The sequence below is a fragment of the Anser anser genome (genome assembly GCF_964211835.1).
Source record: "Anser anser genome assembly, chromosome: 1".
Classification (NCBI taxonomy): domain Eukaryota; kingdom Metazoa; phylum Chordata; class Aves; order Anseriformes; family Anatidae; genus Anser; species Anser anser.
In genome coordinates this window covers 18,334,903-18,360,503 of record NC_139720.1, presented here as the reverse complement: position 1 = coordinate 18,360,503, position 25,601 = coordinate 18,334,903, and the positions used below count along the sequence as shown (strand labels likewise).

The following is a 25,601-nucleotide window of genomic DNA, read 5'->3' as shown; positions in this document are numbered from 1 at the left end:
TAAAACAAAAGTGAAAATTGAAATTAAAAATTGTAATTGAAATATCTACAGAATTAGTGCCCTTTGGGGTATTTTGACCATATAACTATTACTAGTTGGGACACATGAAAATTTCTGCTACAGAGCCTTTACATTTTGATGATGCACTACCAGTTGACATCACTCTTATATTGGCAGAAACTAATTGAATAGATCTGTACTTCTTACCATCAACACAGGCTGGCCTTGCTCTTGTTGTACCGGCAATCTGTCCTTTTTTACATGCACAGCGAGCTGTTTGTCGGGCTATAGTCCTTCGGGGCTGACTGCTATCTCTGTCCAAAGTAACAATCTCACATGTACCTGCAGCCAGTTGACCTGGAAAAAGAACCAGCAACAGGTACCAGAGTCACTGAATGCACTACAGGCAATCTATTACAGCCGAATAGAGTCATGGCCCTATGTCACCGCAGACACTCCACAACAAATGGGCAGCCAGCTGACGGATATAATAAAACTGAGATGACATACAATTTTTCTTTGTGGTGGACATATGAAAACCCTGCAAACTGGTTCTGTCAGAAAATGATTATTGTTCCATAAAAGCCAGAGAGCTGAGGTCACACAGGTTACTTTTACTTATATTGGCTAAGTAAAGGAACAACCTGCTTTTACAGCAATGAAATTTAAATGCTGTGCTCTTTATGATCTTTCAGAAAAGCAATGATTAAGTATATGGAAAACAAAAATAGACGATATTTAAAGGCCTTCCCCATGATCATTAATATAATTAAGTCTTAACTGTTTTGTGTGTTGCTTCTGAAAGATAAGGTCTTTCAAAATATGCCCAAGTTTGTCAGTTCTTTGGCTCCTGCTTCATCTCAACTGAATAGCAACTCATTCCCTACCTGATTCATTTTTGAAGTAGCTGGTGTTTTGTCTTTTCCTAAATTTACAGTGTAACCATTCTGCAAATGACAATAAAATCACAATGCCTGGTTCACTCAGTAACATTCTCTGCATTTTATTGACTTCTCCAGTATATGCAGCTTTTATTGAAAATCCACCCCACCTGATTCTGAGTTTGGATCACAGTGTGAGAGACATGACAAAGTTACAAAAAAAATGTTTCCATGACGTTTGTGAAAACGCCCATGAAGTGAAAATTCTACAATTAAAATAATGCACTTCCTCTGATACTCACAGTAGCATGCTAATAGCATAGCAAAATACTATCTTTTTACAAGCAAGAATATACATCATTGAATTTCAGTGCTTAGTAAGACTAAAAAAAAATCCCAGCTATCACTTTGTATTACATACAATTTCTGGATTTTGTGGTAGAGTACTAAATAGCATTTATTTTGGATTTTGTCTTTGTAGCCAATCAATTATAAACCTTCAAATAAATATATACAAAAATATGTTTGCAAATCACAAGCCGATTATATTTTCTCTTCACAAAAATTTGAGAATGAAATAAATACGATTGTATTTTAAAAAAAAATATGCAGTTTACATAATATTCACAGTTTATTTTCATTTTGTTGACTTTTGAAAAATGAGACAAAAACAGCAATTTTAAATCTGTATTAATATCATTTTTTTTAATGATACATTTATGAATGGTGTTTAATTAAAGTCTACAAGTGTAATGATTATGTCTGTATACTGCATTTTTTTCCATTCAGAAAACAATTTTATCCAGTATATTCTTCTAAATACCAGCTTATGGTTCTTCCTATTGTGTGGATACTGTTTTGAAACTGTCAGAATAGTAAAATATTGTAGGCTGTCAACAGCATTGTGACTGGTTCACTGCTAAGCCACGTAAATTTTATATTGCTGTAACTCCTACACTGCAGTGAATTACAACATGGTAAAAGCGAGTATCACAAAGATGAATATGGAACAAGGTACTCTACAAATTCATGCAAATATATATATGTAATAGACATTATGCCTTCATAAATATAAATAAGATATTCGACAGCCAAAATCACCGTACTGTTCAATGGCTGCTGGCAATCAGACTTATGAGCTGAGGTCAATCCTGGATTTCATGAGCTTTCTATTCTTTTCCACCCACCATGTTAACAAAAACATCTTAGGATAAACATACTGATGAGGGGATTTTTACTCTATTATATGCTGATTTTTTCTTTGTATCCTCAGAAATCTTGGGTTAGAAAGCAAAGGTTTAGAAAGAAAGGAAGTGGCACTTGATTTTCCAAATGCAGACAAGGGAAATCCAGGTACACTGAGACATCTTGAGCTGACAGCATTCATTTTTCCCCCATTGCAAATACATTTCATTTTGGGTTGCAGAAAATGTATTGCTACCAAGGAATGCAGCTGTCTTAGTAGATCTAGTAAAAAAGACACAATCAGAGATGTATTTAGATCTCGACCCCTCAAGCATTTGAACATCATGATTAGGGTTCTGCATTGAGAACAGAAATTGAATGGAAACCAAAGAAATAAAATACGAAATGTGTAAGTATTCTTGAGAGTATACTCTTGCTGTTTTCATTAAAAGATATTGGAAATCATATAATCTAGGTGGATCATTGTATAAAACCCCATTTCAGAGGACAGGAACCGGTGTTACAGCACAGTCAAGGTGAATAAGGACTACACTTGGAGTAAAAAGAACACTGAAGCTTTATGTCAAGATAAATTCCAGGGAATGCAAGCAGGGACTGTTGATAAGCATGCTTATAGGTAATATTTTCTGCTTTTGAACCTGTCCAGCTTTACCTCTACATGGGTTCATTTTCAGACAGTTTTTTTGTTTTGTTTTGTTTGTTTGTTTGTTTTTAAATAATGATTATTTTCAGCAGTTTCTTTTGTTCATTTTTAAAGATGATGATGATTTCTTCCAGGCATAGTGACCTCATTTTTTTGAGGAACTTTGAAAACTAGGATACCTAAATGACAGTAATTGCTATACAAAGATAATGCCATTCAAGGAACTTCTTGCACCTATTAAAAATAAATAAATAAATAAATAAATTTAAATAAAGGAAAGCTAGGAGGAAAAAAAATCATGTCAGTTGCCATTCTTATTTCTACTGCAGAAGAAAAATGAAAGTTATCGTAGAGTTACAGCAGCTGTTCCCACTTATATGACATAAATATTTCCTTGTCATTGTGTCACAGGTTGCAAAGATTGCACTGCAACATATTGTACATCCACTGTTACTTGGCTTTAGATGGCTGTAAAGCATGAAAAGTATCAGCCAAGGTTATGGAGGGCCACTTCCAGAGTGAGAATCATCTGGAGTTCTTCTCTGTCTCATTAAGTGAGTCTGCACCATAACCTCACTTACATGATATGAATGCTACTTCTGCTTTTTAAGAATTTTCTCTAGAAATGTAAGGTTCAAAATGATGGAACAGAAGGAATATACTTTTTATAAAGTACCAAGTTTCAAGAATAAGGTTTCCCTTCATTTTCAGGGATGCTGGCATAATCCTCTTTCAAGGATATTAATTAATATCATTTTTTTAGCCTTGGAACACTCACCACAACTCCTAAGTGCAGATAAGAAATTTAAGGAGGAGTTTCACTGAAGCTTTTCCCATTGAGAGATTAAGAGCCACTGCCTGTGGAACAGTGGTAAAGACTGGATATTCTTAATAGATCCTATTTATGTACTTGCAGTACACAAAGCAATTCACCACTATCCAACCTGAATGAACTCATCTTGAGACAAAAAAGACAAGCATTGCCAGAGAACTCTGATACATCATAGACCTGTATGAAAGGCTTATTCTCACCCCCCCCCCCCCCCCTCAAGGAAAGGTCATTTTTTATTATTTTATGGATCAAGCATAAAGATTCTTTCAGAGTTAAAATAAACTTTATCTTTTTTTTTCCCAAGTAAATGAATATTTGTTTGCTGTTGTTTTTATGTTTATTTTGTATATGTATGTTTCAGCAATGAAGACCTCACTGGAAGTTATTTGATTTTGTGTTGCCACCATCTGGTTACTAAAGAGAGAAAAAGTTCAGGTTCTTTAACAATCTTCTATAATGTTGTACTGCATTCTTAAAATGCCAGTTGATATTTCATCCCCCAGATATCAATGTAGATGCTTCTCTATGGAATTATTTCAGGAAAATGGAGAACTACAGGGTTCTGATTTAAAAATTTAAGTCAAACTGAATAAAAAAAAAAAAAGGCAACAAAAAAAATCAGGCAAATAAAAAAACAAATAGGATTAGGTTTTTGGCTTCTAGCTAGTACAACCTATAAATTTGCTTACAGTGAAAGGAAATTGTGATACTCAACACACCTATTTTGCTTTTTTTTTTTTTTAATGAAGTCCCATAGAGGCCAGTTCTTAAACTGTTCTCTGTGAGACTTTTTTCATGAAAATCTGTAAAAATCAGTAAGAATATATCTCAAAATAAAATAATGTATAATTCTTTAATACCTTCTCTCTTGAAAAAAATGTCATTAAGTAGTTTAAATGTAAATAAGCATTTTTTTTGAAGAGCACTGTTATCAACTATATGCCATTACTAAAAGAATAAAGCCTTTGAAAAATGTGTATGTCATAGGTAAAACCTTCAGTTAGTACATACTTTCATATTACATGCAGGATACCATGGGATAAAATGATAATTTTCTCTGGAAGAAAATATTTCTGTTCTCTAATAGAAAATAAAATCTGTCTAATCCATACTGATTACAGCAAGCAAGTTATAGATATTATGATTTTTTAATTTATGCATGCTGAAAAGCTGAAAACATTCTCTTCAATTCATTTAAAGAAATAAAATCAGATGATGAACTCATAATATTTATGGGTCCAATAGCAATAAAACTTGATCTAAATCCATGGGTCTTTCCAGGGTTTTAGATTCCATGTTCATCCAGAAATTTCCTGATTTGTACATGAAGGTTTATATCACAGTTTCAGCGAGTAATTTTTCCATGCATCACCAATTTGATGCCTAGCAACACAAGCTCTTTTAGTTCAAAATGCATAAAGTTAGATGTTATTAAAAATCTTGGCTAGATTCAGATACTCTTTTGTCAGTGAACACAATGCAGGAGTTGTTTCAAAATCAGATCATAGGAACACATTCAGCAGTTTTCTATTACAATATTGAAGTCTTTCTGACAACAGAGCCATGCCAACTCCTGAACAGAGCTGAATATCAACAATTCCCACTGAAATAAAGTGCAACTTAAGCACTTAGTATCACTCATGATTTGCAGTTTGACATTAACCCGAATATCAAATATTTAAATATATTTTGATTTTTTAAAGTATATGTTTAAGCAGAATTTGAAGAATTCCATATTATATATCCTTCGTTGGAGAAAATTTCCTGCAACAAGATCTCTTGCATTAAGCATCATCCAATTTCAAATAATCCTATTACCTTTTCTTTTCCAATTTTAGTTCAGAACAAGAGACATTATGGCAAAGAATTGGTTTGCCCCAAAGAACAACAATAACTTTTAAGCTACAACTGGAAAAATTTTGGAAATCTAACTAGTACAAAATAAGAAAGAGCAACTCCAACAAAGCTGCTGAAAAAGTTATTTAATGTGAAGTAACAAACCAGAATTGGCTCAGCTTCTGTAACTCAGCATGGGAAAAACCTGTTCAAATGAATCAGCACAATTTCAAAACAGCTCTCAAATAAGAACCTTGTTTCAATCTTAACATATGCAATACACAGGCTTTTTTTTTTTTTTCCAATAGAATGTAATCATATATTTCTATTTTCTGTTACTAAAGTTTCTGGCAATGAAAGCATCTGTCTCCAAGATGCTTACTACATCATTTAGGACCTTGTAGAATCTAAATCTTTCTACTGAAACAAATGCTGTGTCTGTTGAAGTAACAGATTACACCCAGCAATTCTTCATGCTTCTACAGTTAGACAACATTTTTAAAGAATAACCTCTACCAGTTTTTTCTTGAGGATATATATGTGTTGTTAATGGAAGACAGGACAGATGTTATCGTTACTGAAAAAAAAATAAAAAGAAAAAAAAAGTAACTAATTTAGATAATCTTAATTTACAAATGTAGCGTACAGGTGCACAGCAAACTAAAAAGTGGAAGACTGAATTTTTCAAAACTTCCCATGGATTTACTTTGTTATAAGTTCAGTGCTATATTTGTCTGGAATCATCCTTGCCATGTGACTGCTATAGTTTCCCAATATTAAAGGAAATGATTCAGGATTTTGGTTATGTAAAACAACAGAATTTGTCTCAAAAAATGTTTTTAGTGCTCATTTTACAAAGGAAAGCTCACTGTAGAATGCACAGTTAAGAAAATGTTAAGAATAACAAGAGAAAAATGTGATGAAAGCCTTTTCCTTTTAAGAGTCTGTTTAAGTATTTTCAGAGTTTCACTGCAACAACACAGTACATTATGTCCCCTTAGTAATTACTAATCTTATGGCAATTTTCAGACTACCACTTAGCCATCTCAAGCACATAAACAGCACAGACATTAGGAAGATAGGAAAATAGCTTTCAGCCCTTCCATTCTGAAATAAGCAGTAAATTTTAATTAAGATAGATCCTCTTCTTCTAAATAGTTGCATAGGAAAGAAAATAGAGTCTGTGGAGATTCAAGATATATTCAGGACCCATTTTGAAATTTAATTTTTTCCAGATAAGACTAATGTCCTAACTTACTGCACCTCATATTGCTGTTGAATATAATTGCTTAATATTTTGTTGTATAATTTTGAATCCTCTCCTTTATATCTTACTATTAAAAATGGAACAAAAAGAAAAATATATGCAAAACCAAACCAGCCAATATTTAAACATAAAGGACAAGTTTCTAAAGGCAATTCTGATACAGAGTGAATACAAAAAGGGATTCAAGAGCAGAAAACCTTGAATGAATGAATGAATGAATGAATGAAGAAAGAAAGAAAGAAAGAAAGAAAGAAAGAAAGAAAGAAAGAAAGAAAGAAAGAAAATAAGGTCAAGGATATATAAATAAATGTGGAAGCAAGGCATTAATATACATAAAACTATTTTTAAATATATTTTACTATCTGGTACACTACTTTAAAGAGTAATTCATCTTGATTCAGTAGTTTGAAGACATGGCAATGCCATTCCTCAAATTCCTGTACAGTCTCATGTCAAAACCAACACATTTGATATGCTGTGTTTTACCACAAAGAAAAAAGGAAAACCATCAGGGAAGTACTGCACTGAGAGATAAATTTATGTCAGGGTCCTGAGGGCTTCAACAGGCCCATCTCCTGGGCCTCCCTACCCTGCCCAGGGCCCCATGTCTGCCCCAGGGCCATCAGGCTCTGCCCCAGCAGGGCCAGTCTCCAGCTCCTAACAGTGCTGCCTTGCCCAGCCATGGGCCTCCTAAACCTGCAGGGCCATGTCCTGGAGGATGTGTCCCAGCCTCAACCAGTACCTCTCCCCTGGGAGGTGCTTGGTGCCCGGGTCTGGGGCTGCCCCAGTGCCCCTGGCTGCCCTGCGCCTGTCTGGGGCTGGGACAGGCCCTGGCTGTGGGGCTCTGCACAGCCAGGTGTCCTGAGGAGTCCTGCTGATGCCAGCATGGAGACTGGAAACCCATTAAGCTTTATGAGTAAAGCCAGTAACTTTTGCACTCCTCACTTCAGTGACAGACCACAGCTTCCATGTTTTAACACATATTCACATAGAAAACATGCAAATTTATTCCACCAATGTTGGTACAGCTTTCATGAATGTTACAGAAATATCTCCCCTGGCCTGCGGAGTAATTTGAGGGGGGTTGTATTGAGTTTCTGTGTTTCTTTTTGGATAGTGAATTAAAAGCAGAACTTATAAATAAGGAAATCATATAACCAATGCTGCAAAAAAATAAGTGGAAAAGATAATGCATTCAAGACCTTCCTTCTTAAAGAAGTTCTTCCACTGTGTAAGCCAGTGTGAACCACAAATCTCAGCTACACAGAGCTCCTCCAAGGAGGACCTGTAGCTCGGAGGGCTTCCTCTTCACTCCTGTTCATGCAGGTTCAGTTAATTGGTTCTGGAGAACTCCATTGGTTACAAAAAGGAAATAATTGCATGAATTCAGGATTAAATACAGCTAAGCTTATTTGCATAAATTGGGACATAGCTGTCACTCTATTATTTCCCTAGAATATTTTAAACTGTTAAGAAAAGAAGAAGAAAAAAGAAAAATGCACCCTTCCATGTCTTTACCAGCCTCTACATGTAAAATAAACCTAGTCTGTTTATAAAACAAACAGAGTAGCCACAGGGGGAAAACTGTTATTGGAGAGATGCTGATATTTCTCTTGAGAAAGACAGGAATAAAAAGCACAAGTTTGTCTAAAAAGCTACTGACATTTCTTGGAGCCAGAAGCAGTACGTCAGGAAGGAACAAGTCTGTTGTGTTAGCAAAATATGTCACTGCAGGGACATGAAATCAGTTTGAAGGAACATGCAGATAAAGTCACGTATCAGAGGTAGACATAATGTAGCAGCACAGGTGAACTGTGCTTATAACTTCTCAGGTTTTCCATTCTAGAATAACATAAGAACTATTTACACATATACCAGACCTTAAAATGTCATCATATAAATGCCCTTCCAACTGGTATCAAGATCTGCACTGCAAGATCTGAGGTTCTGCAGCAGACTTGAGGTAGAATTTGGTCTAGTAGAGGTCATGTGGGAAAGGCAAATCCATATGCTGAAATTTTATTTCTTAAGATTTTGTTAATATTTATTAGTCCTTAAAGCACTGAAGAAATAATAACCCCAAACTTCTGATTAGGCAGGAATGACACTCCTATGCAACAAGAACTGTGTCATTACTCCATGCCTGAAGTAGGTTTGAACATGAGAAGGCCAAAGTGCACAGTTGAAAACAACTGCTGCCTAGACATATCTGACCTTGCGAACATATTATCCGCTAACCAATACCTGTGAATGCATACAAATTTAAAGTGACAGAAATTTTCTTTTAGTTTTATAGGACAAATATGACCACGCTAAGTCATCCATTGCATTCTTAGAAGATCTAAACAATTTCTTTAAAATAAGTGTTTATTTTTATTACTGCTCATGACAACTACTTTTCCTTTTTAGCAAAAGCTTATGACATAAGAATTCATTTTCTCTCCAGTGATGGCATTGTGTTATGAAGGAGGAAATGTTTCCTTGTGTTGTTAATTGGTATTACAACAATAAGAGAATGTGCACCTAGGGTTGAAAAATGAAGTTCAGTCCCAGAATCCCCTGGAGTTTTTAATCTGCTAAATCAAATTTAAACTAAAAACACATACACTGTTATTTTAAACTCCCAAAAGCTTTTTGTTCTTGTTTTTGTTGTTGTTTTTGCTCATTTTCCTTTTCTTCTTGTTTTTATTTTTTGTAATGTGGATTGTAGTTGGAAGGCTTATCTTGAAGTCACTTGATGGTAGAAAAAGTGTTTCAGCTACGTCATTCTTTTGTCATTTTTTTTTCCCATGGAATGAGTCTATAAACATTCTCCATCCAAAACAGTCTTTCAAGGCTTTGTGTTCTGTGGTAGTGCACTTACTGAGAACATGCAGGTGAAACAGCTCACACATAAACTCTGGGAATTATCTTATCTTAGTAACACTGCAAAAGATAACACTGAAAAACAGAGGTATTGAAGTAGTCTGGTACACATATCCAAAAAGGAAACAAATTTAATCAATGTTGAATGTCTTACTACGCCTGGAATGTAACAATCCTACTGAATAATATAGGCCTACTGAATTACATAATATAATTAGAAGTATTGTGGATGAGCCCAAATCCAGGCTTGATGTTAAGAAACTTGAGAAGACAAAGGATCCTCAGGTCCAAAGCTTCAGCAGGCACAATTTGCAGGTGCCTCTTGGAATGTCTCTCTCTCTGTGGTAGCTATAAAGCACATTTCTGTTGTATAGGTTCAATTAATCTGGGTGGTAGCATGAATTCTCAAATCAAGTGCATAAGGATCAGAACACAATAGCATGTATCTGCTGTGTCTGCTGTTTCCTTATGGTAAGCTCTCAGAGTTTCATTACTGAGCACACAAGAGCACTGTAATGTTCCTCAGTGGTACCCGCATCTCCATGTTTACTGCATAGGGCAATGAAGCCCCTAATTTAGGTGTTATCCTGAACACATGGTTAGATTTTAGTGACTACAAGACCTAAGGGGCACCTAAAGAAAACTCTGAACACAAACCCCACTACTGTAGGTACATCACTGGGGTTTTAGATGATCACATTGTTTTAAAAGTTAAAAAAATACAGTTGCAGCATGCTAAATATATCCTTCCTGTAAGACTAATACCAGACTTTATCACCAACTAGAGGAAGTGAATTTGACAGACTCCTTAAGTGATGAATTTGAGTGATGGCTTTCATTTTAAAGGTTTATCTGGGAAGAGTGCTTTACGCAAGTGTGACAGAGAAGCATGACTATGCTGGCTATTATTCTCAGCTGTTCCACAGACTTGGAGGAATGATCTTCTATCTGGGCCAGCTTCACTGCTGCATTTACCATTTTTATCCGTTTTGCTCAAAATGACTTACGAAACAGGTGCATGCTGAAACTAAAAGTTTTCATGGATGAAATCCATGATTTTTATATCCTCGTTTCTAGTCCTCCAACAAGATAACCATTTATGGGATAAGATTCTTCTCTGCACAATTCAAACGAGGGTGACAGCAAAAGAGGTTTTTTAGTTCCTCATATATATCTAAGGCTGGCCAAAGACAGCGCAGTGAACACTGACTACAGTGAACCCACATACCTTTAAAATCAGTAAAGATTTTATATATATATGTATAACCTCTTCCTGTGTCCTATTTATCAGGAACAATGTCTTTTATTTAAACAACTAAGTGTTCAATCAGTGCAAACTCACAACATCCACTATGTCACCTCTACACTGTACAGCAGGACTAGCACTCAAATGAGATATGTAGCATATGTTTACACCAGATGCAGAATTAATCTCAAGACACTGAAAAGATGAAAACATTTGAAGTGCACAAATACATTCTGTATTTGTGCTAGACACAGAGGCTTTAAAACAGATACAAACAAAATTATTGACGGAAGCAAAACTTCAAGGTATGAGTTGATACCACAGAAGACAATGTTAAAAAGTCTTTACACTGATAACCTTTTAAAAAACTTTAAATTAACCTTTTTTTTTTATTGTTCTCTCTATAACAAGGTCCATCTTTTTATGTACTGCTTATCAGTTTTACTAGCTAATAAAATGTTAAATTATGCTATCAATTTCCCAATGAATGCCTAATAAATAACACTTCTTCAGATCAAGGTCCTTAATAAAAAGGAACTAAAATGAAGTCTGTCAGTGTTTTACTCATCATTTTGATGAACAAGGTTTACTGTTACTCATGGTGCACCACCCTGAGATATGCTTCCCAAGACATAGAATAGACTGTAGCTAACAATTTTCTAAACACAGAGATTATGTACTTAGGTAAACACAAACACCTGTGTGCACATATACTTGAATGTACCATACTATATGACCTTAAAGATAAAGACACTTCAAAAACTTCTTAAACTGACCATAAGCTATAAGTAATTTTCCAAGACTCTTTACAGTAGCTGTTATACTAATACCAGAAAGTGAATCAGCAGGTCTGCTCTTTCTGATACCATAGTTGATGAATGCGATATGTTTAACCTACAATATATAAACTTCAGTCCAATCAAATTAAAAATTCACAGTAAAAACTACCTATGTAAGAAGCATTCCAACTGATTTCTAGGGGAATGCCATATGCAAAAAGATGTCATGTCTGAGTCTGGAATTGGCTATGCTTTGAGTTGCTTTTTCTCATCTGCTTGCTAGAACTTTAACACCAGAATATTGACTGTAAGAATCTCAGTGTTCTGACTGTCTGGTGGATGACACCATATCATTTCTAATTTGGGATTAAGCGTATCACCAAATATCATACGCTATATTTCACCTTCTATCAGCTAAGTCTCTAAGAAGAAAAACTAAGTGGACACGAGATTTGATCAGCTCCACGGGTCACAATGAACCAGCACTCACCAGAAGTTCTTGGTGCAGAGGACAACATGAAAGCTGTCGAGTTAAAGAGGCCTAAGGATCACTAAGTGCCACTTAGCCACTTAGTGGTAATACTGAGGAAACGCTGAAGGAGAACTATTAATATTGTGGAAAAACACAAACATTTTCTGTCTCCTTTTTGGTGAATATTCTTACATTGCTTAGGTCAGTGATTCTGATACTGTGCTTCTGCTGCAATGGTATGTAAGAAGGAGAAAGTATAAAATTCATAGACAGAAGAATGATCCCACAGGGACAAGTAAGAAAGCAGCAAAGAGAGATTTATTGAATGAATGTTTGCACTCACTAGATATAATAAAACTTGAATGATATCAAGCAATCCACTTACATATATGAGATATACATGGTCATGTTGGCCACTTATGGCTTGCCCTTCTTATTTTAATTTTCCCAGTGGCAATATAGCAGCTGGAATGAAAACTGAGTATAAGCTGATACGAATCAGGAAAGGAAAGCTGGCAATAAATATTTCATTAAAAAAGGAGTTTCTGAAAGGCCATATAACCTTTTGTTTAAATGCTTCAAATCCAAAATGTATTAGGTGCAAACAAAATAAAGTTATTTTAATTAGGTATAGGTAATCTGAATTTACACAGCAGACATTAAAGGGAGAGTTTTTATGACAATAAGACAAATTCTATCATCCAGACCAAAGACTGGGTATGGTATCTGTAGAGAAAATAGGCCATCATAGTGTATGTTACCTAAGGGGCAACTAAGGGTAGTGAACCGAATGATTAATCACAGCTGTAAATACACATCACATTATTTGTATATTTATGTCTACGCCCACAAACATGTATTTTTTTCTCATGCTGGGAAAGATAACAGCAGAGGGAGACAGACTTTTTTGAACAAACATGGGAATGTCACTTAAACTCATTGTGAGATAAAAATGAGCCTGATATTATACAGAAAGCAGCAACACTGTTATCATAAAGATGAAGAAATGCATCGAATGGCAATCACGCAGTCTTAGTTTAAAAGAGGAATGACGTCAAAAGCCTAGCATTTAGTTTCTGATGTTTCCATATATCTTCTCTTGTTAGAAGGAGGATACAGCACCAATTTCAGTGGAAGTACACCACCATCAAACCAGAGAAGCCCGTAGGTGAATGAAACCATGTGAATTCTAGTATTAATCAAAATTCAGCTCTTCTAATCTGATGAACCAAACAACTACAACATTTCACTACTCTTAAGTTAAAGCACTTATACACGTACTGTACAACATGAATTTTTGCATGACTGATAAAACCAATTGAAGTTATACTACTAACTTCATAGACAGCAAATTCAATGGAATAGTGAGAAAGTCTCCCCACTCCCAGCACATTTGTTTCAGCAAATTTGTTTTCCATCCTGAATAACTATGATTCTGACCAAAGACATTTGTAAAATGAAGTCTTACTCCAGTGAAAGCTCTGCTTTAACTACCATTCATGTTATCCAAAGAGACAAGTCCACTACTTAGAAGTAACTGAAGAAATATCTTCACAATTAGTGTATTTATGATAATCATACAAGAGATACTCAAATGGCTAAGGCTAAACAACGTGAACATAACAGCACCAAAACAGAAGCTGTCTTCACTTACATTTCCACTGCCCTGAGCAGAATACATCTACGAATTTCAGTGAGACTCTTACAGATCCCACTGTAACAAATATTTAGTACAAGGGATCAAAACATAGCAATGACGTTAAAATCTTAGATTAGGAGTACACAACTTCAATTATGTTCACTGCAGTGATGTAAAATTCTTGTAAGGATTCCAAAAATTCATTTAACTTCTTCCCTATTTATCAAAAATGGATAATATTAACGATCTGATTCTTTGGGATACCTTAAGGTTTACTCATCAACAGCACTCAAATTCTCACAGTTCTACAACTACAGATTATTATTCATCAAGCTGTATATCATCTCATTGATTTTCAGCAGAGCTGATCCATAACAGCAAAACAGCCTTTAAGTGTAATGCTGAAAAAGGCTCACTCCAGCACAAGACCTTCAGTATGAAGCCCCCACTGCAATCCCTGCAACACAATTCAGTTTCTTGTTGTTGAGGTATGAGGTAAAAGTCCCAGTTTCTCAAGCATCTGCCACACATTTTATTTTTTATTTTTTTTTGACTAGATGACCTCCAGATACATCTTTCAACCTATATCATTCTATGATTAAATGATTACTTCTTAAAGACGTGCTAATACACACTAGTGAACACTGCGTCCATACACTACTACAATCTTTGTGTACACCTTCCTATAACATAGATTCTTGGTTATAGCTGTTGATTATTCAATGTTTCAAATATGTGCATTTGGGTCACTACTTCTATTCTAGCAATTTCAGGTAGACAGCTTCTGTTTTCTACTGCTTCCTGATTTTATATATAAATATCAATTTGCCATAACAGAACTGCACTGTTGATATGAGATAAGCTTGTTCCAATCCCATTCCATTTAATACCTGAATTCTGAATTCTGATATCTTTAATCAAATGAAGCTGATCACTACTGGAAAACCAAATGCAGAAGCAAAAGATCTCAAGACCTTACTAAGAGTAAAGCATATGCACAAACTATTTCTGACTATGCAAAACTGTTTAAGAGAATACTAAATTATATGCATTATAGAAATATTTCATACACTGTATATGTATATATAATTGAAATAATCTATACTTCAATGCTGTTAGCATACATTCCATATTCAAAAACATCAGAGACGATGGAATATTGTTTGACAATAAAACTGAAATCTGCAGTAGTGACCAACCAGAACATGCAAGTAAAATTATTGCCTAAATAGCAATATGTATATACACACAATATATAGATGCACACACAATGCTGTATATATTTGTATAGACATGTGGATTGTAAATGACATCTAACAGGAGAGAAGCATAAATTAAGCATTGAATAAATAGACCAGGAAAGGATGTTTTGATGGATAGGTATTGCACTGAGTTGAATCAAACTTTATCTACAAAAATGTATACATCGCTAACTCACATTTTCCTAATCTTATCAGCAACACTATTTCCCATGCAATATGCCCAGTTGTGAATGGCTATACAAACACAAAGCAGTGAAGAACCAGGCCTTTGAACTACAAGGAAGGGGAAATTTGGTTCCGTTTTCAACAATGAATATTTAATAGTTTCTACAGTTCTACTTATATCTGACAATCCTTTCTACCAATTACCCTTTTCACGCCAGCTCTAATAGTAAAGTCAAGAAGAAACGATCAGGATTGGACTGACTGCTTAACCCTTTACAGAAACCTCTGTACAGCCAGGCAAATAATAAAAAAGTTAGAACTCTTTTTTCTTGTCTTTCATAACAGGATTATTTAACTGATCTCCTGCACAGTGAGTGTTTGATATTGATTACTGAGATTGTATATACATACACACACACACACATCTTATCCTATCCTACATTGTGATAGGAAATGTTGCATAAGGTGTTTTTGTTTGTTTGTTTGTTCGTTTTCTTTTCCTTCCTCATATTAGAAAAAAATCACTGGTAGTAGTTACTGAGTGATCAGAAAACACCTAGAAAAAAATAATTAAAAAAAAAAAAAGAAGGAAAGAAAAATCAAGATATCTAGGCAACCAATCCTTTCCACATTGTAACAACTCTCCTGAGTGGAGACACTTGGGATTGGTGAAAAATAAGCATCTTTGCCAAAGTCCCTTGGAGACAAAGGACACAGATTTTGATATTTCAGCCCTAAACACAAAGAAGCAGCACCAGCAAAACATGAAAGAAAATAAATCTATTTAATAATCTGATTAGTTTTACCTTCCATTTTGCCAGTGATGGAGTTGTATCCAGTGACAGTGTAAACATTTTACTTTGCACAATGTAAGAACCACAATAGAAGAGTGTAATTAGTGCTGGAAAGACATTCTCAAGGAAGTACTTTGATTTCAAAAGACTGTTGGAGTGATTGTCACCCCTGCTGTGCCTGGATTCTCTCTTGATGTGCATAAAGTGTGAATGCAGAACACATTATTATGAAACTCACTCATCCTTGCATTTGTGTGCTCATTGCTTTTGCCATCTTGTGGTGACCAAAAATAGAAACTTACAGAGCTGCATATAATTCACACTAGAATAATGTTGCTGCATTTTTTTAATGAATTCTTCAGTGTACATGCTGAAGATCTACAACTCAAACCATGCTCCGCATTTTGTCATTTATTTAACAAATGTGTATTCATTTTCCTTTTAAGATTGAGCTCACAAAAAAAAATAGTCTAAGCACTTAAAAGAAGCAAAAACATGAAATGATTTAATACTACATAAATGCCTTCCAAAGGATTTTATCAAAATACACTATGAGATTTTTTTATTATTATTTTTTAAGAAATTAGGGTGCTTCTATTCTCTCAGCATATATAAAGGCAATACCTTTATAAAAAATGCCATTCAGTGCAACTACAGAACAGTTTAATATGTGATAAAAGAAATTGGATTTGGACTTCATAAACCAGTCAATAATTATTTATGGAACAGAGACATTTGTGGGCTCCAGTATGTGGTTTCTCATTTAAATTATCAAGGAAAGCAATGAATACAAAGTACCAACCCTTCCTAAGTTTAACTTTTAAAAGAAGTAACACATTTCTGAGTTAGTGGTCCCAAGGGACAGAAGATGAGGCCTTCTGTTGCTAAGCAAGAGTTTGCCAGTTATTTCAAGCTTTAGCTGAGTACAACTAATAATCACTACTGCCTGAAATATATTGGAATGAAAGTACATGGGACCATTCATGACACTTCATCAGCATGCAGGAGGCAAACAGAGTGACTGCAGTGATTGAATACAGGCTCAGACTACTGGCTTTAATCTCCATCTCATTCATTGAGTCTTTACTTTTGGCACAGCTGTATGATAAACACTCTGACATTCTTCCTTGCCCACCCTCCTTTGGAATCCCATGATTGCTGTGTGTATGTTTGTTACGTATTTAAGGTGGGGAAGAGAATCTATGTCAAAAAAAACAAACACACAGAAACAAAAATCAACAACAACACAATAGGTAATCTACAGGTTTACAATGATTTTACAATCAAAGCATCATTATTTTTACTGAAGGGGAACTAATTCAAGCTCAGAGGTCTGAGGTCTCTGCAGATCTCTTACAAGAAAGTAAGTTTATAATTATTTCTAATTCTTTCTACTTCCTTCTGTGCAAAATCTACATACACAGTGAATGTGTTTGTTTAAGATACATGAAATATAAATGGTTTATTATGCTATTGCACATAATTTTAAGACTATCTCTTATTCTTATGTTAAAGAAATTACAGTTCACTATTCAGTGTTGCTTTTTTTTGTTTGTTTGTTTGCTTGTTTTGTTGTATACCTCTCACCTTCTCTCCAAGAAGAGCTCATATCCAGTTTCATATATCCAGTTTCCTGATTTTGTCTTTACACCCAGCAGGAGCTAAGGGTCCTAAATAGCTTAAACATACTACTGTAGAATTAATGGAGTTAAATATGTAAAGCCAGTAAGCAATGGCAACCTCTGCAACTGTTAGCATAATATGCTGGGTAATGATTGTTTTGTTGATGCGACACTTATATCACGGGAAAGGAAAAAAAAAAAAAAAGAGAGAGATGTCTTTTTTATATTATTCTTTCTTCATTTAAAAACACCTAAGTAATAAGATTTTGGGAAATCTGCCTGGTTTGCTTCAATAAATGTGAATCTGAATTATCCTGCTCAGCATGCCAGATCTCCTGAAATCAAAGCCTGCTATAAATAAAATTATGTCAGTTTTTCATGTGCTTTTTGTATTGAAATTGATGCTGTTTGATCACTACAATGGCTGTAGTTTAATAGAAGAGGTAATCTTAAGCCAAACAAAATACCATAAAGAACCTATTTGCTACACGCTGGCTAAGATGGGACAGCATTTGCAGTTAGGTGACTGAATGTTTGTGGAAATCCCATGTTTACAGAGAAGGGGGACAGAGATCTGGTGGAGGGCTCATTATAGAGTGCCTCTTACTTGAACATACCACTTCTCTAACACTCAGTTTTCCCTGCTGCCAAAGAGTTACTGAGCAGCTGACATAAAAAAAAAAAAAAGAGAGAGAGAGAAAGAGAAAAACAAAAAACAAAAAACCACCACCACCCCGTTCATGCAACATTCAACACCGTCTCTTTCAACTAAGTAAAGTGCAATTAATAAGTTGCATAGAAATCTGGAGACAGCAAACAGATCACTGAGTGAAGGAGATAGAAAAGATGAACTTTGTGGGTTCCCAGGGAGACAGAGAAATATCCTTGGGATAGCTAAAATAAATCTTTTAGAGAAAAAAAATACTTGGCCACCTACAATGCCACCTAAAGGAAGGGAGCTAAAATCTATATCCAGAAAACAAAGTCTTCTTACATCCAGGTTGAACTTGCAATGAAGACTACTAGAAAACGTTATCTGATTCAAATGTTACCAAAGACAGCAACAAAGAAATAGAAAACAAAGAAGTGGTATTTGAGAAGACCCTCTTGAGTTTTTATGTATTTAAATAGCAGAAAACAATCCAGCACCTTCCACTCTCAAGTACTTTTATGATATTATAAACACTTAGGGAATTATTTTCTTTACCTACTTGCTTTAATCAGAAATATATATATAATCTGAAAAAAAAAAGTCATCCCTCTCAATTGTGACAGATCAAAATCTCCTAAGCAGCAACAGTGAAGACTCCTAAGCAGCAACAACAAACACAGTAAGACAGACAAATCTTATGATCTTTATATCCTTATGGAAAAAGGAACTAGGAAGACTTCATCTCTACTGCTGTGCAAATACATTGAATCATCAGCTAAAGACTGATACCACTATATTTATACAGAACTTTCCTATTGTGTCAGTGCTATCTTTCCTGAGAACAACCAAATTAATAGTACTTCTTGGTCATTAATCATGAATGATGTGACTATACCAGCTCACATTATGATTTTTTTATGCTTTATTTTAGAACAGAGTATGTCATCACCACAAAAACACCACAAATTTCAAAGCCCACTCCAAAATGTTTACACCGGCTGCTTAATTCAAATAATTTCTCCAAGATTAAAAACAACAGATTTCCTTGCCAAGAAGTTAAATGTACTACCAAAAAAAAAAAAGTCACAACTGCTCAGTAGGGTGCACATCTTATTTATTTATGATGGATATGAAAAAAAAATTCTGTTCATGATACATCTCTCTCTTAAATTAACTGTTCTACTGACCATTCATGTTTTTAATGTAGAAGTAATTTATGATGTATTTCAACTGGTGGGCACCTAAGACTAACAGACCATAGAAAAGGAAAACTGACAAGTGATTGCAGGTAATATACCAGCTTACTGGAATTATAAATGATGAATATCACAGGAGACATCATCTGTGCATTGTGACCTGCTTAAAAAGAAAAAGAATTATTTTTCAATCCCAGCAAAGTTAGATCTTATATATAACACCATCAGGCAAAGCAGCTTGCTTGCTTGTTTTTTTCTTTTACTTCCTCTCCTCATTAAATGTAGGGCAAGAGCAACCTTGGTTCCCAATGTCAGGATTTATGAATTCCCATTCACGGTGTCCAAAGATTTGCAAGACAATTGTCCTGACCTTGGTTAAAAAGAAATCCACTCTGAATGAGTTTAATGAGGATTTGAAGAAATGGCCCTGGAGGTGTAATTTGAATGAAAACGTAATAGTGTCTACATTTTGCCTTGTACCTTATGAGGAGGCATGAAACAAATTATATTCGGCATTTTGCATTTGCTACTTTCAATCCCCACACAAGTTCCTTACATACAACAAAGGAGCTAATAAAAATTGCCCAAATGAGTCATTATTCCTTTCATCTACAGAATTTCATTCCATTGCTTTCTGTTGACTCCAGAAATAAAACATTAAGACAACAGAACAGTAAGTCAGTATCACTGTGGGTAAACTTAAATTTTAAGTTATCAGACTTCAGAGGCAGCTGATGTTTGCTGATGTCTGTCTGAGATGTTTCTTTTGATTTTAGCTGGGAAGGTTTTGTTTTGTTTTTTATTGTTCTATTAACAAATTGAACAAAGTCTTTTTTTGTTGTTTGTTTTTTTAAATGAGTGTTTTAGAGAGATTGTGCTTCTGTTTTAAAACACATATCACTGCTTCACTGAAATTTAGTTACCTACTCTGCCTTTAAAATAAACTAACACAACAATCAAAAGTAGGTAGAATATTTTACTACTTTTTTCCCCTTTAAATACACTTCAGACATACAGACTTATTTGTCACATTCTCTTTTTTGACATCACGGACCATAAATGCCATCAGCCTGAATTTCAATCCATATTGCGCAGACGTCAATGTTAACTACAGAAACTCATGTAGCTAACTGCTAGTAGTAAAGTTAAGTAACTAATTGTATAGGATACTCTACAACAAGCCAGGTGCTTATCAGAGAACAATCAAATCTGATGATTTATAAAGACATTTAGTGAGCAGGTTTTCAGAGCCCAGAATGCTCTGCAGCATTGCTGCAGGGAGACAGCAGGATTTTTCCACTGACTTCAGTAAGAGCTATGTGAAACCCTTTATGATACTATCTTCTACTTACATAAACTAGTTGAAATTCAGTGTCAAGAGAGTCATGCCACTGAGACAAATGGTTAAATGTCATCTTTAACATGTCCTTCTATTGTACTAACTCACATGACTACTCAATCAGAGTATGAAAATCACCAAAATGGTGCAATTTTAAGATAATCTTGTTCTCCAGCTGTCTGAAGTGCTGTCAAGTGCTTCAGCATCTGACCAAAAGAGGATGAGTAAAAGTAAAAGTAATATTTACACCTCTGGGTAATAAAACTGGAAAATAAAAATCTGTATCAGAAGAATACCAACCTATATTCTGCAGGTACAAGTTTAAAAACTTCATGCTAGGAGAAAAACGTTTAGCAGAAGTCATTGCCAACCTTAGCTGGAATAACCTATGTTCTTTAGACTTCACAGCCTGTCTCTTGAAAGTTCTCTGGCAACATGTGCTTTTTCACATTTGTCAGCTAAATCCGAGATCCAAATGCAAAATATAACATTAAGGAACAGTGAGTGCATTTGTGACACTCCTTGGAGAAATCAGGTATATATAAGGCAATGACTATATTACATGGAAATATAAGCACACTCTAATGTAACTTTTTTAAAGTAGTTTAATGAAAGAAGATCAGTATTCTCTTCTAACATCAGTGCATAATACTGATATTCTGCTCTTCAGAAAACTTACCTATCACTAGGGATCAATGAAACAAGATAAATGACAATGTGGCACAGCATTTCAAACCACATAGTACTACTTTGATTATTCACAATGCTGTACAAGTACAGACACAAAACTACGAAAAATTGTCTGCTGAAAATGTGTGTTCCTTGATTGCAAAATGGAAAGCAGACAAATAATCTACTTTTCAACTATGACAGATTTTAACAGCTCTATCAAAGAACTTAGGCCAAACTCTGTTTTCTCACTTCTTTGTACTAATTTCTCCTTATATTCCATAAAACTCTCTGCAGACAATCAGTTCAGCTACAATAAAATAAACAGTAAATTTTACTGTTAGTATGGTTTTACATATGTGCTGCAGGTAATGGACCAGTGACAGTCTGTGGCCCAAAGCTGGAAATTATTGGCTTATCTGGCCTGCCACAGTAAGTTTATTTTGAATATAGCTCCAGTTTTGTGGAATTTGCCATAATGCTAGGCATTATTTAATCTTTGCATATTGCTCCAATGACATAATAATCCAGAACATCATATTGCTGAGTTATTGAATCTGGTGTTCAGAGTTTCAGAAATTAGCTGATGTTGAAGAAAATTTCTGAGGCAAAGGACTGATGATGCGGCAACATTTATATATGCCTTATACAGAAAAAAAAAATATGCAAAATACATGGTGTGATGCCTTAAGCAATAACTTTCCCATCATACTGAGACAGCCCACATGATAATGATTACTTTTGCACTCTCTGAATACTGCCAAGGATCACTGAATCCTATGGAGCAAACTACATCTTTAGAACAAACTGTGCTGTGGAGCGTTAGCCTTTATAACATCGAATACTGTCAATGAGCAGTACGTTCATCAACAAAAACTGCTGGCTATCCCAAAATAGTTAACAGTCAGAAACAATAAGCTTTAAAACAAAGTAAAATTTTGCAAAATGCTTGATGAGCACTGCAGATGCAACTCCAGCACATGCTTGTTCTTCAAACCACTAAGCACTGGTAAGGGCCTCGCTGAGTACTCCCCCAAATGTCTTTAAAAAGCCATACACAAAGTACAAAATTCACAAATATTTTGATGGTTTTATGAAACATAAGGCATTTTTTCCCCAACAGCAATTTAGAAACATATACACATTAGCCGTTCTTACAAAAAAAGGTTCTATTTCAAACTTAGTCTAGACTAAATGGGTCTAATCCCATCCCTATTATCCTTTAAAGCCTTTTACAAAATAAGGCTTTAAATCACAGGCTTTGGAGGGAATCTCGATCTTTTCTTTATTACTCTATGACAAAATCAACTATTATTATCATGAACAGAAAAACATATTTTTCATAAAATCATTAACTGAACATATGTCGTATTAACATATGGCCTAACCACATAAGAAGATTCTCAATAATATGAAGGTCTTTTAATAACAGGTACACCACTAACACTAGTCCTCCCTTCTGGGCAATATATTAGACAGGAATATTTTGAAAACTTTATCTTTCTTCATGTTGCTTGAAAGTTTGCAGCAGATTTTGAAGATTATTACAAAAATTGCAACAGATTCCATCTGGTGTAAGTTGGTGCCTTTCCACTAAAATAAAATAAATTACAAAACCAAAAATCTGATCCATTGAGGAAAAGCTTTAAATCACCTGAAAATATATGGATGTACTTCAGTATTAACCCTACCTCTGTGCAGATATAATTTATATCTTCTTCAATGTTTTTAAATGTGTGAAATTTACATGTCAATAATTTTTGACTAGCAAACAGTACTTAGAAATTCTGTTGAAACAAAAGTAAATAAAAATATTTCCAATGGCATTAAAAGGTTATTGTGTTATAAAAACTTTGTAATGATTACGTTTAAAACCTGCATAATTAATCTCTTTGGATTGAATGTAAATATCATGTTTGGCTTTTTTTTCCTATTTTTTTATTTATTTTTTTCTGGTAAGTCTACCATACTGCTTCTGAATGCCTCATGCATTTATTTTTCAGCTCCTGTTCTCTAATATGTCTTGAACAATTTTTCTTTTCTTATTTATCCATCACATAAGTGCATTCCCTAGGATGATTACGCTCAGATGCAATTTGTGGTTTTTTGTCCTTCTCATTTATTTAATTTGAACATTTTTCAAATAATGGAGCAGACTCATACCTTCTTAAACATGTATAATTTCTTTACATTTAAATATTACTTTAACTATTGCTATGCACAGTCTAGGCAAGAAGAAAAAAATGAAATGAAATATTTTGACTATGAATTTACAATGGATGAACTAATCACAGCTTCAGGAATTAAGACTGTGCTGATCTAAAGTTCCATGCATAGGACTGTGGCATGCAAGCAACTGAGGCAATGCTCAGTTAAAGATGTTGTGAATATAGTCAATTAGAAGAATGCATAAATAGATGTTAATTTAGTTCAGTGTCTGAAAAATTAAAAGGTTTGCTCTAAGAGCTCTGAACTTTAAGTCTTTTGCTGAACATGAGCTTATTTAATTAGGAAACATATCTTCAGGCCATTAAGTGCTCTGAGGTCTCCCATTTGATTACATCACTGTATCAAAAACAGAACAAAACAAAAAAAAATAGCCTTCATTCCAAGAATGTTATGAATCTCAGACTCCTCTGAGAAAGTAAAAAAAAAAGTAAGGTATTACAATTTCATAATTCAATTGACATCTATTCTATACTTTATTTATTCCAGTTCTGTGGGATTTTTGTTTGTTTTCTTTTGTTTTTGTTTGCTACTCATGAAAGAAAAACAGCTACGGTCAAACACATTTTTTTTTCCTTCTTCAAACTGAAAATTGAATTATTGTACCTCTACATAATTGTTTACAAAACAAACAGATCATGTTTGCAGATATTGATGTTATCTGTATACTCATAACATCATTAGTTACTTTACATTAAGTGAGGATTCAAAGGAACTGTTTGTTCTTAAATACAGAATTCAGTACATGTTCTGTATGTTATGGAAGCAATTAAAGGGATTTGTGAGGAGAACAATCTTGCCCTTGTCACTTGCCTTTATATAGACTACTTTGAAAGAAATAAATTATTTAGGACAAAACATTAAATTGCAAACCAAAGTATAATTAAACTGGATTCTGAGCTTCCTTTGCCTTAAGAAGCTACAGGAATTGTTTAAATACATTCTCTGAATTGTGTCAGTGCCTACATGGCCTACAGAGAAGCTCAGAATGCATCTTTGAGATAGGCTAAATCAAAGTAACTTATAACAGCATTATGAGAGCTCTAGTGACAACCATGATTAGCTGGAGCATATGCTGACCTCTTTCAGTTAACATCACTCCACTGTGCTAGTGTACATGACATGAGACAAACCCTTAAACAGCCCAGAGGATCTCTTCTAACTTTGGAGGACTGTGCATTCCATTTCTTTCTCATTTATAATCAGTCCTGCAGCAAAAATAAAAGAAAGGTTATTCACTCTTTAATTTCTACTTTAATATATTTTCTCTATATAAGTGCTCATAGTGCAGGGTCCATATGCCCATGTTGCTTCAGAAGTACACACAACAAATGAATACAAGTCCCTAGACTCTCCACACACACATGAGTCAGAACTCCACCCAGCTCTCAGCTTTAAAATCTTCAAGGGGAAGGAGGAAAAGCTGTGAATTTACAAACACACAAATCTCCTGAGGGAACAGTATTTATCAGTAACATAAGTGATCTTTCGCTCTCATGATGTTCTGTTACACAGTGATGGTTTGTAGTCACCACAAAACATCGGATATCTGAAGGAGAGTGTAAGGATCCAAAGTTAACTAAGGTTTGGAAAAGGTTTCTTTTAAAAGCAGCATCAGGTCTGTAAGGCTCGGTGGGTTTCAGAGTGGGGCTCTAGGTGGCAGCTAGATGTGCAGCCTGCAGATGCTAGGGATGGAGGCATTCTGAGGAAAATAAGACAGCTATGTTAATCCAAGGTGGCTCTAGTTCAGCAGACAAACTGCTTCCCACATGGTTAACTATCCAACAAGACAATCTGTTGAAACATCTGATTTCTAGTTCACTTTGTTGTCATATGGACAAACAAGGATTCTTCCTGAAAGGCCTCATCCTGGCAAGTAAAAAGAGACAGCTTGCCTGGGAAAAGTGTAAGAAGAACTAGCACATACACTGGGGCAAAGATAGGCAGACTTGGCTTAAATAAAATCCAATGCCTTGGAAAATAAAGGGTTCTTTCAGAGGATGACATATC

At 34.7% G+C, this 25,601-nt stretch overlaps 1 protein-coding gene across 5 annotated transcripts in view; it reads right to left on the bottom strand.

The window, feature by feature from the left end:
- TAFA5 (TAFA chemokine like family member 5) overlaps positions 1 to 25,601 on the bottom strand; it is a 432,306-nt gene that overhangs the window by 203,115 nt on the left and 203,590 nt on the right. For all 5 annotated transcript variants that reach the window (XR_014578642.1, XR_014578643.1, XR_014578644.1 and 2 more), the window contains exon 2: positions 208 to 357. Coding sequence is in view for 2 of the 5 variants with exons in the window: in XM_083821409.1 (XP_083677535.1) it covers positions 208 to 357 (150 nt within the window). In the remaining 3 variants the exon portion in view is untranslated. The remainder of the gene's footprint in view (positions 1 to 207; positions 358 to 25,601) is intronic.